At 33.4% G+C, this 14,478-nt stretch overlaps 1 protein-coding gene across 1 annotated transcript in view; it reads left to right on the top strand.

Annotated features, from left to right (window-relative positions):
• FUT9 (fucosyltransferase 9) overlaps positions 1–14,478 on the top strand; it is a 157,155-nt gene that overhangs the window by 74,001 nt on the left and 68,676 nt on the right. Inside the window, exon 2 of the mRNA XM_006926291.1 lies at positions 13,146–13,234. Coding sequence (XP_006926353.1) covers positions 13,216–13,234 — 19 coding nt within the window. The 5' untranslated portion in view covers positions 13,146–13,215. The remainder of the gene's footprint in view (positions 1–13,145; positions 13,235–14,478) is intronic.

The following is a 14,478-nucleotide window of genomic DNA, read 5'->3' as shown; positions in this document are numbered from 1 at the left end:
CCCTACAATGTGTCTCAGCCATTTGAAGAATCCATGCTTGTTTCAGTAAATTATTTTTCATATTTAAACTGATGAAGAAATTGATAGGATGTTTTATACAGACTGCACTTTTAAAAGATTATTTAAGATCATTTTATACATTTTATGCCTGCTTTTGATGATCAAAAACATTCATTTTTTTTCTAAAACCAAATCATATAAGGAGGTATATACATTGTTGAAATATTCAGTGTTTCTGCACACAGGTTGACTAATTATTATCTACTACAGACTGAAAAACTCAATGAGAACAAAATGACCTTGTACCTTATGTGCGATTTTCATTAATTGAACTCTAAGCTAGCCCTTGAGATTTTTATGCAATCGAAGGGTCAATGGAATACCAATAAATCATCTTGTACTTGTTAGTTTACTTTCCAAATGCTAAAGTTGGTCAAAGATTGATTCAATTATTTGTAACCTAATACCAAAGGGTGGAACATGCTTTTATTTTTATTTATTCTACTTATTTACATTTATATGAAAAACAACTGATATCCAAGGAAAATCAGGGAAGTGTTTTAAAAGCAATGGGCACATTAGAGGTCATTAGAATGAATTAGAATCACTAATATTATGTTTAAAGTGCTTTTCTAGGCTCCAAGAATACAACATAAATAATGTAGTTAACACTCTAAAAAAAATTGAAATCTATTGGGGAAACAGAATATTTACAACTCACTCATTACAGTACCAGGTAAAATAATGAAAATACTTTGATAGTGATATGAAATAATGTCGTGGGAGCATAGAGGATTCAATGATGAAACTTCATAAAGTGGGAAAGATTTCAGTTGTTCATCAGAGTATCAGTATAGTTTCACAAGTTTTAGAGAAGAATCTAAGCTAAAGCAAAAATATGGGCAAAGGCCCAGGCAATATCTAAAAATATAAAATAATTGGGAAATGGATTGTAGTCTTGCGTGACTAGCATATAATGAGGGGTGATGATAGATAAGCCTAGAAATGAAGATGGGGGTTAAAATTTGAAGATCTTCCTTGCCATGTTAAGCTGCTTGGACTTTAGCTACTAGGCAGTGAGGAACTACAGAACAATTTTGAAATGTAGAATGGCTTGAGTTTAACCTGAGTATCTGTATTTCAGGAAGTATCATTGAAGACAACTCAGAAGATATAAAAATTGTAATTGCCCTAATGTAAAAGAAGAGGCTCTTGGCTGTGGCAGTAGATGTAAGATTGAAAGAAGCAAAAAGATTTACTAAAAGTTAAGATTAGGATTTGATGTTTGAGTGAAAGTGGAAGTTAAGGGAGATAAAGATGGTATTGGAATGTCTACTGATAATTGTAACCAAATGTGATTTCTTAACATAACTAAATACTTCATATCTAACAATTTAATTACCACTTCAATTTTTAACTTATTTTTCACAATTCTGAAAAATTCTAAACTTATTAATGTCTATGACTAAATTTATAAATATAAACTGAATTTTTCTAGTTCATGTATATGTATCTCCCTTTTATTAAAAGACTAATTTTTGAAGAAAAATGAAACAAAAAAATTTTAAGAAACTAAAAATGTACATTTAATGTCCAATCATTTCATTAAGGAGATCATAATTTCTCTCCTTGCCTTGGGGAGAAAAGGAACAGTCTTAATACTTAGAAATTCACCTTTTCTATTTGGTCAATGTCATCAGGAACTAATACCTTGTTAGCCTATGATGAATGAAGAGTATGTATATCAAGATATATTTGACTAATTGTTATTTCAGTGTATTTAATATCATATGTGTGAATATGTGTATGTGAAAACCTCAAAAGGTAATTTGGTGGGTATTTCAGTAAAACAATGAAACTTCTATGACTTATTATGCTGCTTATATTCTGATAAAAGTTTCCTAATATTATATCCTTATTTATAAGCGGGTGATGGTTTTCTTGCCAGGGTCATTATTTATTTTTTGAAAACGATGTATGCTAATGATCAGTGTATTTTCAAAGGATGACATACATCATAACCATATTCATTAGAGCGACAGAATAAAAACTACATATCAGAAATAAAAACTACATATCAGAAATAAGCTAAATTCACCTTTTTAAAGGTGTTTAGTTTTAATCATACCATTAGTTTGAAACCATTCATTAAACAGAATAAATTTATATATGTTATAGTTTTTACTGAAATAACTTTCTGATACTTGCTTCTCTTTCATTTAATGCAATTTTAGGACCTATCATTGCTTTTGGTTATTTTTAACCAATAAGATTTTCGTAGTCAGGTGCTTCTCCTTAAGAAGAGTTATATATTTTTTTTCTCTGAAAGCTACTCCAAATGGACCATGAATCTGCTTTTGAGACACACTTTGCTACAATACAGTCACCTTTAACTTAGATTTGTATATGTTAGTAGGCTTAAATTTACATATAACTCACTGAATTTGAAGTCTAGGGCCATTAAATCTTAAACTATAGATATAGTTGGGTTTGATACCACATTAAATAGCACATAAAAATTAAGTGTGTATTCCCTTGGTATACCAAATTTGAAAGAAAAACATCTTTATATTACACCAGAGAGAATAGTTTAAACTTATATTCCTCCTAACCGAAATCCAAATTACAGATTTGAGGGATATGTTAATTCTTTAGGGCCATCATAACAAATTACCACAAATGAGTGGCTCAAAACAACATAAATTTATTCTTTCAAAATTCTAGAGATTAGAAATCCAAAATCAAAGTGTTGGCAGGTCCAGGCTCTCTCCAAAGTCTCCAGGAAGAATCCTTTCTTGCCTCTTCAAGCTTCTGGTCATTGCCAGATATTCTAGAATTTCCTTGCTTTGTGCCTGCATAACTCTAATCCCTATATCTGGTTTCACATAACCTTCTTCCTTGTGTGTCTCTGTGTCTCCAAATTTTTCTTTCTTTGTAAAAACATTCAGTCATTGGGTTTAGAGCCTGTCTTAATCCAGTTTGACCTCATCGTAATTTCATTACATCTGCAGAGATTTTATTTTCAGATAAAGTCCCATTCACAGATACTGGGGGTTAAAACTTTAACAAATCTTTCTGAGAACACAATTCAATCTACCAAGGGAGGAGGCAGGAGTGTTAATCAGCTAGGGGTTTAGAAGGACTACAAATCGGTCTGATTAAGTCAATTTATCTCAAAGTCAATATAGTTGTAGGGTTCGTTTGCATTTTTAAAGGACTTTGTAACACATTTCTTTAGATTGAATTATATGAATAATGGCTTTATATTTTATTTTAATTTTCCCATGTTAATGTGGATTTAGAGGTGCATATATGGACATGTGAGTCAGAGTACAGCTTTTTGTAAAATAGCACTACATTCTGAATGATATAATGTGTTCATTTTTTTAAATAGCTTGGTTTATTCATAAATCACATGCTATCAATACACAGTGCAAATCATTGTATTTAATGTAGCAATTGCAGATAAAATTGGAATAAATTATTTTTCTTTTCCAGAACATTATTTATTTGAGGATGAGAATTTAATTAGAAATTCTGATTTTAAAAATATTTCATCAGTTTAAACTCAACTTTAGAAAAGACGAAATATATAATTCAAAATTAACTTGATATAGCATAAAATATCTATTTACATTTTTATTAGCATTTCTTCTTTGTTGATTATAAAAAACATAGTATGTTAAATTTTATTATTTCTATTATTGATTTCCTGAGAGACTTCAGTCTGAATTATAAAGCTACAGCTTAGGTTTTATAATTAAAACTCAGCAAAATATTTACTTTTTGTGCAATTAATAGATGCTCAAAATGTTTCAATAGTTATTTAAACAATCATATAAGTTTTTATAGTCCCTTTTATTCAACTGTTTTAAACATTCTGGAACTTATCTAGTTGTGATATTTCAAAGCTTTCCCCCAAACACCTGCAACAAATTCCACTGGGGAAAAAAAGGCTATACATGGGAATTCTGGACCCGACCCCACACCCGTTTATCAGCATCTCTTGGAAATATAGTTCATGAATCCATTTTTAATAAGCCATTCAGATGATTCTTGTGCTTATTAATGTTAGACAGCCAGGATTACAGGGGACCGACAAATGGGTCTAACCTTTGCAACACTGGTGTTCTCTAGGCTCTGCAGTACGCTGGAAGAAACTGTTCAGTGACTGTCGACTTCTTCCAGCGGAAGTAATCCAAAGGACAGAAAAAAAAGAGAAAGCCTGAACCACCTTTTAATGCCCTCAGAGTTCTGGGAGCCTGGCCAAAGATAGTATGCTTGAAGCCCAAAAGAAATAGTCACAGACTTCCCTTCCCTTCTCCTTCTCTCCCTTTCTATCTCTCTTCTTCCCTCCCTTCTTGCTTCTCTCCCTCTCTTTCTTCCTCTGCCTTCTCAAAGCTTTCTCTAATTTTGTCAGAAGTATGAGACGGGGAGTGGGGTGTTCAAAGGATAGCAATAACTTACAAAAAACCCTCTTTTGTCCCACCTGCCTGGCTCAATCTCATTGAACACTCTTAAAACAGGTGCTTATAAAGAAAAGTGTCCAATTTTTTTAGTTGTTATTGTCATAGACAAAAAAGGAAAGAAATAGTGTCACAAACCATCTGTTGACGCATCTGGCCTCTCTCCCATCTTTGGTCCAAGCCAGGCATCTTCCTCGGGGTGAGAATAGCTGAGGATGAATATAAGTGTCATAAAATCTTTATTTTGACTTTACTTTCTATCTCCTATTTTCAGATTCTTCTTCTAGGGAGAGTTTTAACAAGTAGGATCAGAAATTAAAACATCATCTGAACAAGCAAGAAGTGCACTTGATTCTTGGGAACAGTCACTGGAGCTCAGCCCAATGGTCATCCTGTGCACCACAAGCCCCTGGGCTAATGACTGGCCTGTCTCTCCCAGGCCTGTCACATCACAAGTTCATTAAATTAATTACACCAAGTCCACCTCAATGCTAGACAAATGAGGAATGGAGTGCTTAAACTTTACTGATTTAATTCAAAGATAGAAGAAAATCAAATCATTTTTAGACCCATATTTCAGTGAAATTTAAAAAAAAAAAAGATTTATATGACCTAAACCAGAAAGTGGATAAATCTGAACTGCTGCTAGGTTTTGTAAAAAAGGATTTACCGGAACACAGCCATAGCCATTTGTTTACATCACCTTTCACACTACAACAGCAGAGATGAGGAGCTGTGATAGAAACTGTGTAATAGACGAGCACCTATAGAATATCCTTGGCTTCACCTCTTGGCTGGCAATGCTAAAATATTTATCATCTGCCTCTTTAGTTCACAGTTTGCTAATCTCGTGCCTAAACTCAAATGATCATGATGTATTTTTCCAGATTCTGAAGGCAAAATACTCATAAATGGAATTCCATAAAAAGATGCCCCATAGAAATAGAAAATCTGAATAAACTGATTACTAGTAAGGAGACTGAATCAGTAATCTAAGCATTTAAATTAAATTTTAAACCAATTATTCTCAAACTCTTCTTTAAAAAATCAAAGAGAAGGAAACACTCTCAAACTCATTTCAAGAGGCCACCATTATCCTGATACCAAAACCGGAAAAAGACACTACTGGGAAAGAAATGTGCAGGTCAATATTTCGGATGAATATAAAGGTAATAAAATACTGGTAAACAGAATTCAGCAGCACATTAAAAGAATCATTCACCAGGAGCAAGTGGGATTTATCCCTTGGATGCCAGGCTGGTTCAACATATCCAAATCAATCAAAGTGATATACCATATTAACAAAATTAAAGAATCATATACTCATCTCAAGAGATGCAGAAAAATCATGTGACAAGATTCAACATCTATTCATGACAAAAACTTTTAACAAATCAGGTGAAGAAAGTAAATATATCAACATAATAAAGGTCACATATGACATGCCCACAGCTAACAACATACTCAGTGTAGATAGATTGAAAGCTTTTCCTATAAGATCAGAAACATGACAAGGGTGCCCACTCTCACCACTCTTATTCAGCATAATACTGGAAGTCTTACCTAGATAAATCAGGCAAGATAAAAAAGGTATCATAATTGGAAAGGAAGAAATAAAATGATCTCTATCTGCAGATGACATGATTTTATATTAAGAAAGTTCTAAAGACTGTTAGATGTACTAAACAAATTTAATAAAGTCGCAGGATATGAAATTAGCATGCAAAAATCAGTAGTGTTTATATGTACAAGCAACAAATTTTCAGAAAAAAGAATAAGAAAATCAAGATATCTGTATCCCCACATTCATAGCAACATTATTTACAACAGCCAAGACATAGAAACAGCCTAAGTGTCCACTGATGCATGAAAGTTGGGGTATACATATACATAGAGGAATATTATTTGGCCATAAAAACATGAGAAAATCCTACCATATCCGACAACATGTATGAAACTTGAAGACATTATGATAAGTGAAATATGTCAGACAGAGAATGTCAAATACTACATGATATCACTTATATGTGGAATCTAAAAAAAAAAAACTCATAGAAAAAGAGATCCAACTTATTGTTACCAGAGGTGGAGGGTGGAGGGAGGGGTAATTGGAAGAAGGTGGTCAAAAAGTACAAACTTCCAATTATAACATAATTAAGTACTAAAGATGTAATGTACAACATGAAATCTATAGTTAACACTGCTGTATATGTGGGAAAGTTAATAGAGTACATCGTAAGAGGTCTAATCGCAAGGAAACATTTTTCTTTCTTTTTATTTTATTTTTTCTTTTCTTCATATTGTATCCATATGAGATAATGGTTGTAAGCTGAACATATTGTGGTAGTTATTTCATAATATATGTAAATCAAACCATCATGCTGTATGCCTTAAACTTATACAGTGATATATGTCAATTAATTCTCAATAAAACTGGGAAAAAAGATTCCCCATACACACATTAAAGCATATTATGTGCTTTCCTCACTAACCAGCATAAGATAACCTTAAATATGTGGGAACAATTGCTTTAATCCCAATAACCAGAGTAGCACCTGTCATAGTATAGAGTCGATATATGTTTGGTTAAATAAATAAATCTTTTAAAATGTACGTACATTTTGCCTTTTATTAACAATATATCTCTACTTTCGAATAAATTTCCTTTCCCTAAATCTTTGAATAAAATGTATGCTCCTAGGAGAATGCACAATGAGGTTTCCAGTACTTCAGGCCCCAGGTGGGAGAAGCTAAATAGTTTTCTCTGAAGGGTTCTGCAGGTTTTAAGAGAAGAAAGCAACCTACTAATTCATATTGGAAAGTACTTCTGTGGATAAAATATTTGTATAACTATGGACAAATCAATTTCAAGCATCTTCTATTATAATAATAATCTGTATTCTAAACATAAGGATATTTAAAGTCCTCAAGACACTGATGTTTGTTAATGGTTCTATGTGCTACTAATCTCATGTCTCCTACAGCAACTCAGCAAGTAGAAGGTCTACAATCAGTCAGCACTAGCTTTCTTCATTAGCCCAAACCTGTTCTCCACACTTCGCAAGGATCTTTGTCATACGCCCATAAGAATAGGGTTAGGACAGACCAACCAAGCCAGCTGCATAAGGGGAAAGAGAAGAGGAAAGCCCAACCTATGAAATGATCCAGGTGATGAAAATAACTAAGGAGCCATAGAAGCAAGCATAGATCACACACTTCTCCCATAGTCATGCTTTTATTTCCGGCTTCTGCAGAGATACGAACCAAGGAAGATGACCATTAAACCATCTAGTCCAGAAGGTGCCCTGTGATAAATGCTAAAGAAACATTACGTTCCTTCCTCTTCCTTTTCTTCCTCACTTGGCTTTGTGTTTTCAGGTTCAGGCTACTTATTCCCATTTTTACCTAATATAAAGAGCAAATCAACATTTTGTACTGTAAAAAAAGTATATCCTTTTTCATGTACATTATGCAAAAGGAATCCCTTATAACCAAATCACCCAATCTTGATGGGAGACCTGCAGGGCCACAAGCGGAACTCTGGAATCAGTCTGTCTGGGTTCCCCTTTTGCTGCACCATTTATAAGGTGTGCAACCTTGAACAAATTGCTTAAACTGTCAATGCTTCTTATTCCTCTTGTCTAAAACTTAAATAATATCTCATAGATTTGTTGATGGGATTGAGTGAAAACATGTATATTAACCCTTACAATCTTGGCTAGTATGTAGGGAGCACTCTTTTATTATTAGGTGGTATTATTATTAGTGTTAACGATGTTCAAGCTCTCAGCATGTCCAGAGGGACCCTCCGATGACGAGCCTCCACTTATCTGCTCTACTTCCTGCACGTTTCATCACACTGCCTATCTCTTTGCTCCACTACAGCCAGATTACTTTTTAGACCCAAGCTATTTTATCTCTGTTCTCCTTATCTTTGCTCATAGTGCACTGCCTAGTTGTCATTCAACATTCTCTTTATACAACCTATTTTCTATTAAGCTTTAGCTACATAAAATTGAATACTCCAGCCAGACATTTTGTACAAATTTCTTCATTTCTCTTTCTTCTATTCCTCCCTTGGACTATGGACTCTTCAAGGGCAGGAGACTGTTTTAGTCATCCTTTCAGCCACAGCACCTAGCGGCTGTTATATAGAACGCATTTAGAAAAATGTATGTTAAATTAAAGAAGGCTTAAGGACCCAGTCCAGTAATTCTGAAGTCATAAAATTCTGTTTAAAGTACAGCCATAGGAATTGGCCCCATGACCTTTTCTGGAAGTAAATCTCATTTATTACTATAAACTGCATAAGGTAACTGTCTCTATTGGTTCAAAATCCAATGGCTTCAAATCACATCTGGTGAATTAAATTAAGGAATTTACTCTTATTAGTGGAATTCAATTTTTAATATATTTGAGATGTTTCTAACATCATTCAGAGTCCTGTAAAGTTTTCTTCTTTGTAAGTAATGCTCCATTTGTCTATTTCCTTATTTTTTATTTATAAATATCATATAGTGTTTTTTTCTTAATCACATACTATAATCAATTGGTTCAACAATAATTAAAAACAATTATAAAAAATAAGTATGTCTCCAGGTTTTCCCTTTTGTGAATTTTACCCAAACCAGCTGAAGTATTCTACATAAATATCTATGCAATTTTTATTGTTCAATTGACCCTTTACTAAAGAAAAAAATAACCTCCCCTATAATGCAGGCTCAAAAGTGCATGTTTGTGAAATGGTGAAATTAATTAATAAGATTTTATACTTTATGCAAATATATCCCAAATCCAAACATTTCTCTTTGTTGTCACCACCACCAAACTTACACCCACCATCATCTCTGATCTCAACTACTCCAGTAACTCTTCGATTGGCTGCTTCCTCCAGGCTTGTCTACTATGCACAGAATATTCGAAGTGATCCTTTAACTCTCTTACCTCCATTGTATCATGAATAAAGTCTGAAATCCTTACAATGGCCTATGAAGCCCAATGTGACCTGGCCAAAATGCCTGCCTGTCTACACTCCCCACCCCACCACCATACTGTGCCCTGAGTCACTATACAATCTGGTTGTTCCCTCTTGAATATGCCATGCTTGTTTCTGTCCAAGGCTTTTGCACTAGTGCCCTCTCTTCTTACAATGTTCGGCCTTTATCTTCAGCTCAGACAAGACCTCCTTCACAAAGCCTACCTTCCCTTACTGCTTCCACTCAAGGAGACTGCCCAGTCCTGTGGTCATGGGCCACTCTGCTACTGACGTATCTCACAGTTGGTTCTTTCTTCAGCTGTGTCTCTGTCTAATGGCCCTACTAATTCAGACTGCTCTAGATCTTGGCATTCAGGCCCTTCAAGGTCTCTCCTCTTATATACCTTGCTACTTCCCTCTTCTAACACCTGATTAAAGCTAAAAACCTCACAAACATCTGTAGTTGATCCATTTTGCTTCTAGGAGGCTCAGTTTTTCTCAACCCATTATCTGTGCCACACATACCCGGGAGAGACTTGGGATTGCAGACTGGGTTTATTTGTATGAGGGGACCCTTGTGACCCGACTAGGTCACCATGTGTGGCATGGTATGACTCAGCACAGTCATCTCTTCCAAAAATCATAGGCAAAACCTTGAGAATTCCTTCAACTTAACTAATAATTCCTAAAGCTACACCAGCCAGAGGTTTGGCCTCCAGAAGCAGAGAGGAGAAAACTAAAGCTGTGGCAGTCAATTCTACTGTGGTCTTCTTTCTCTCTACTTCTTCTGATATTTCTCATGAGATTAGACATATGGCTTTCTTCCTATTGCTTTCTACAAGATTCAAAACTCCGTTATATAAAATTTCATGAATATCTAGAGCCATTTATGCTTTCTGATAAACCTCAAGATGAAAAATAAAAAACACTTAATGAATCATCTTAATTTTTTATGTTGAAGTTACTAATCTTCAGGATCTTGGCAAAACATCTAAATTATATGTAAGAGGGAACTAAATGTATTTAGAAATCCTTTTTTCTCAACATTGACTGACTTCAAATCATCCATCAAAATGGATGATAAAAACCGAGTGTCTTATGCTCATCTACCCCATGTCAGGTGGATGCCTTGACTGCTCTAAGAGGAAAGACAAATGTATAGGAAATCAAAAGAGAAAAATGTGTTATCATCATTTGACTGGGTTAGACACAAATGGAGACAATGGAAGAGAGTGATTGTCTCTCTACATATAATGCAAAAAAGAAATATAGACATAATAACTATATACAGATAAAACTTTATCAACAAAAATAATAACAATGTGAGTAATTTCATAACTTGAGTGTTACTCTGCATGCTGAGCCATTAAATCATAACTATGATTTAGGAAACACACACACATGCACGTGTGCACACACACACACACACACATACACACAAATCTGAGTTCCCAAATAGATAACGGAACTCAGACCACTTGCTGACCCTCATTATTTGTCCTCATTCTAGATAGGATTCTAAATGTTTGATTTTCTGACTTTCCAAGAAAGAATATTTCAAAAGCATCAAATCAGATGTTGTATGGTAAAAACAGAGCAAGAATGGTGTTTGAAACTGAGACAATACTATTTTTAAAAATTAACAGATGCTCAAATATCATAATAGTCTAGAACCAGTTAAGATAGGTGTAAATGCCCTTTTCTATTTTTAATAATATTAAATATATTAATCTTTTATGTTGATTTCTAACCAACACAATACATATGTTATGTGGAAGAATCGTGTTTGTAGTTTTATTCATTTAACAACTCTAAGCACAAGATATATCATATCCAGTTTCAACAGAGAAACGTAATCTACCTTATAAAATATTGATTATTTTTTTTTTCAAATTGGGGACTCAAATAGTATTGAAAGTAGATATCTGGGCAGAATAATAAACAGTGTCCAATGAGGTATGTCCAAGTGAAGACTTTTCTGAATATACACTTTGAAATTAGGGCTAGATTCACCCAGCTACAATACCTTCCAACTTCTTATGTGGACTAGTTATCTGAATAATAAGAACCCTATAAACACCTTACAATGTTGCTGTGACAATTAAATGACAATCACATATACCATTCAACAGCTCGTATAAAATATAGACATGTTATTCATCTATTATGTTTTAAACCTTTGAGAAAAGATTAAGTAAAATTTTATGTTAAAGACGAGACAGAAATGCCACATCTATTCTCCATGTTTTGATTATCTTTAAATGTATATAAATACAATATTGAAGTTTAAGTAAAGGGGAAAAGTACTAAATTAAGGGAAAAATTAAATTATTTTCCTATTAAGCATAAGCCGAGGTTATATGTACATTCAGAAAGAAATCAAACAGAACTCTGCTTTAAAATCAAATTTCAAGAAGAAAAAATAAGTTAGGTGTTTGGGGGACACAAAATGGGAATAAGAGATATGGAGTGTGTGTGTTTGTGTGTTTGTGTATTGAGTACAGGATACCTAACCAACACTTTCAGTAAACTCTAAGTATAAGAAGCTTTTGGGGTATGTTCTACAGCAAAAAAAGACATTTTGTTTCGATAGGAAATATATCCATATGACACAATTTTGGGAGGCACTATCTTAAAGGGAAAACTAAATCTACCCATTAATTTTACTCTAAATTATTCCATAATTTGAAGATATTTGCCCTTGATCATGGTAATGAATGTCAGTGGGTCAGTTTCCTACTTTGTATTAAATCTAATTTTAATTCAATATAGAATAAATGATTCATTAGAGTTTGAAAGCATTTCTGTCATTTATACCCAGCCATGTATGTGGGAAACTGTCTTATTCCGTTTGGGCTGTTAAAACAAATTACCACAGACTGGGTGGCTTATAAACAACAGAAATTTATTTCTCACAGTTCTGGAGGCTAGGAAGTCCAAGATCATGGTGTCAATAGATTAAGTGTTTGAGTAGGGCTTCCTGGTTCATAGAAATTCTTTTTACTGTATCCTCACATGGTGGAATGTTCAAGGGAACTCTCTGGATCCTTCTTTTCAAAGGCACTAATCCCATTAATGAGAGCTCCGGCTTCCTGTCCTAATTACTCTCAAAGGTCCCGCCTCCCAATATCAGCATCTTGAGCATTATGTTGCAGTACATGAATTAGCAGTGGGGGCTTGGAGAGTGCAAACATTCAAGCCACGGCAGATGACATAGATCAACATGAAAACTAAAGATGTTTAGACAAATCATCTAATTATTTGGTCTTTATTTTGTTAAACATTCAGAAAATTATAAACATCCAGATGATTTAGTAATTTTTTATTTTATATTTTCTTTTTGTTTTTCTTTTTTTGTGCTATAGACTCAATTTATTCTGTAAGTGGAAAACAGAAAAGAGAGACCGTGAAATATATTTAGTTAGCAAGATATCTTATACTCATTTCTTTAGATTTCAATTACAACATTCATTCTTTTAAATATTTATTTTATTGAATACTCAAATGACAAGTGATTCAATAGCGTTTTCTTAAAAATTCAAAGAAATCATAAATTAATGTAAATAAAGGACACAATAATACATATAGAAAAAAATGTTTGTAAGATGTGTGATTTCTTTTAGCTTTCTCTTGATTATTTAGCTACCTATATAGTACACCCAGCACATTTAACTAACATAATTTTTTTCTCTCCTTCCCAACAGGTTTAGAATGTAATAATTCAAGAATTTTATAATACAGTGGAATAGCTTAACAACTGTCTATGTGCTTCCCATGATATGTTCTCTATATCGTAAGTACATATTTATTTTCCCAAGCTAGCTCTATCGTGAAAGGAATGTGTTCAATTAGAATTTATAGATAACTTAGATTGTTTCAGAAAATTATAAGCTAAAACTCATCTAAATATAGAATGGCTTTAGAAGATTATCTTATATGAAGAGATGTTCTACAAATTTAGATTTAACATTGTATCAAAGTTAAGGCTTAAAATAATTGTCTATCATGGTAGAATAATATACTCATGATGTTTAGTTATATTTATAAATATTAGACTGAATAATCTTAAGATTTTTATACTACTCTTTAGTTTTTTCAGTACATTTAAATATTGTACATACAAAATTTTATGATAAAGTATGAAAACTTCTTAAAATGTCTTTTAAAAATATAAATGTATAATATAATTCTAAGGTCATTAATTTTTTCTATATTATCTTTTCAAAAAATAGTTTTGGTTTTGGCAAGATAATGCCTATAGCACTAAATTATTAAATCACATAATTTACTTAATAAGCTAAATCAAAAGAAGAAGAAAAGTGTTCTTTGCTCAGTAATGAAATCTTTTACTATCAGTTTCACATCACTTAAAAGTAAGGAGAGAGTAAAAGGCTGGGATACTACGCTTGTTTTTAAATTTTATTTTATTATTAGTTTCAAGTATACAGTAATTGGTTAGACATTTATATAGTTTATAAAACAATCCTCCTAATTGCTCTTTCTCTTCTCTGGCTCTCCACCTAGCCATTACTTTAATGCTAACTGCATTCCATACGCCGAGCTCCCCATTCCTGTAACCACCTATCAACTACTAATTTGTACTTCTTTAACCCTTCACCCCATTCTTCCTTGAGTTAAGTACTAAACACTAAGTACTAACTCATAGCAGTTGAGAGGAAAGCAGGCAGCCCAATCCCTTTTTCCTCAGAAGTAAGCCATAACTGGAGCCCTTAAGTAGTCAGCAGTGATCCCAAAATTTATGGCCATTTATGGCATCAGAAGACACTGTTCTTTAACAACAACAGATCCTGCCAGACAATACCCATCTCAGGCCTTATTCTCCATTCTCTCAGCTCTTTTTTTTTTTTAGTGGAAACTTCATCTGAGGTATAAAATCTATCATAAGAGATTCGAAACTTAGTGAGACTTGATCCTTCTCTACAACAAAGGCAGGAGAATGAAGTATTCCTGATTATGCTGCGGAGGTTGCAAGTGGCAGTGGATAGGTCATGAGCATGCTACTTTAGAACACTGCCT

The sequence above is a fragment of the Pteropus alecto genome, unplaced genomic scaffold (assembly GCF_000325575.1).
Source record: "Pteropus alecto unplaced genomic scaffold, ASM32557v1 scaffold7, whole genome shotgun sequence".
Taxonomy (NCBI): domain Eukaryota; kingdom Metazoa; phylum Chordata; class Mammalia; order Chiroptera; family Pteropodidae; genus Pteropus; species Pteropus alecto.
Note: the sequence above shows the minus strand (reverse complement) of the source record. Positions and strands in the feature narration are given on the sequence as shown.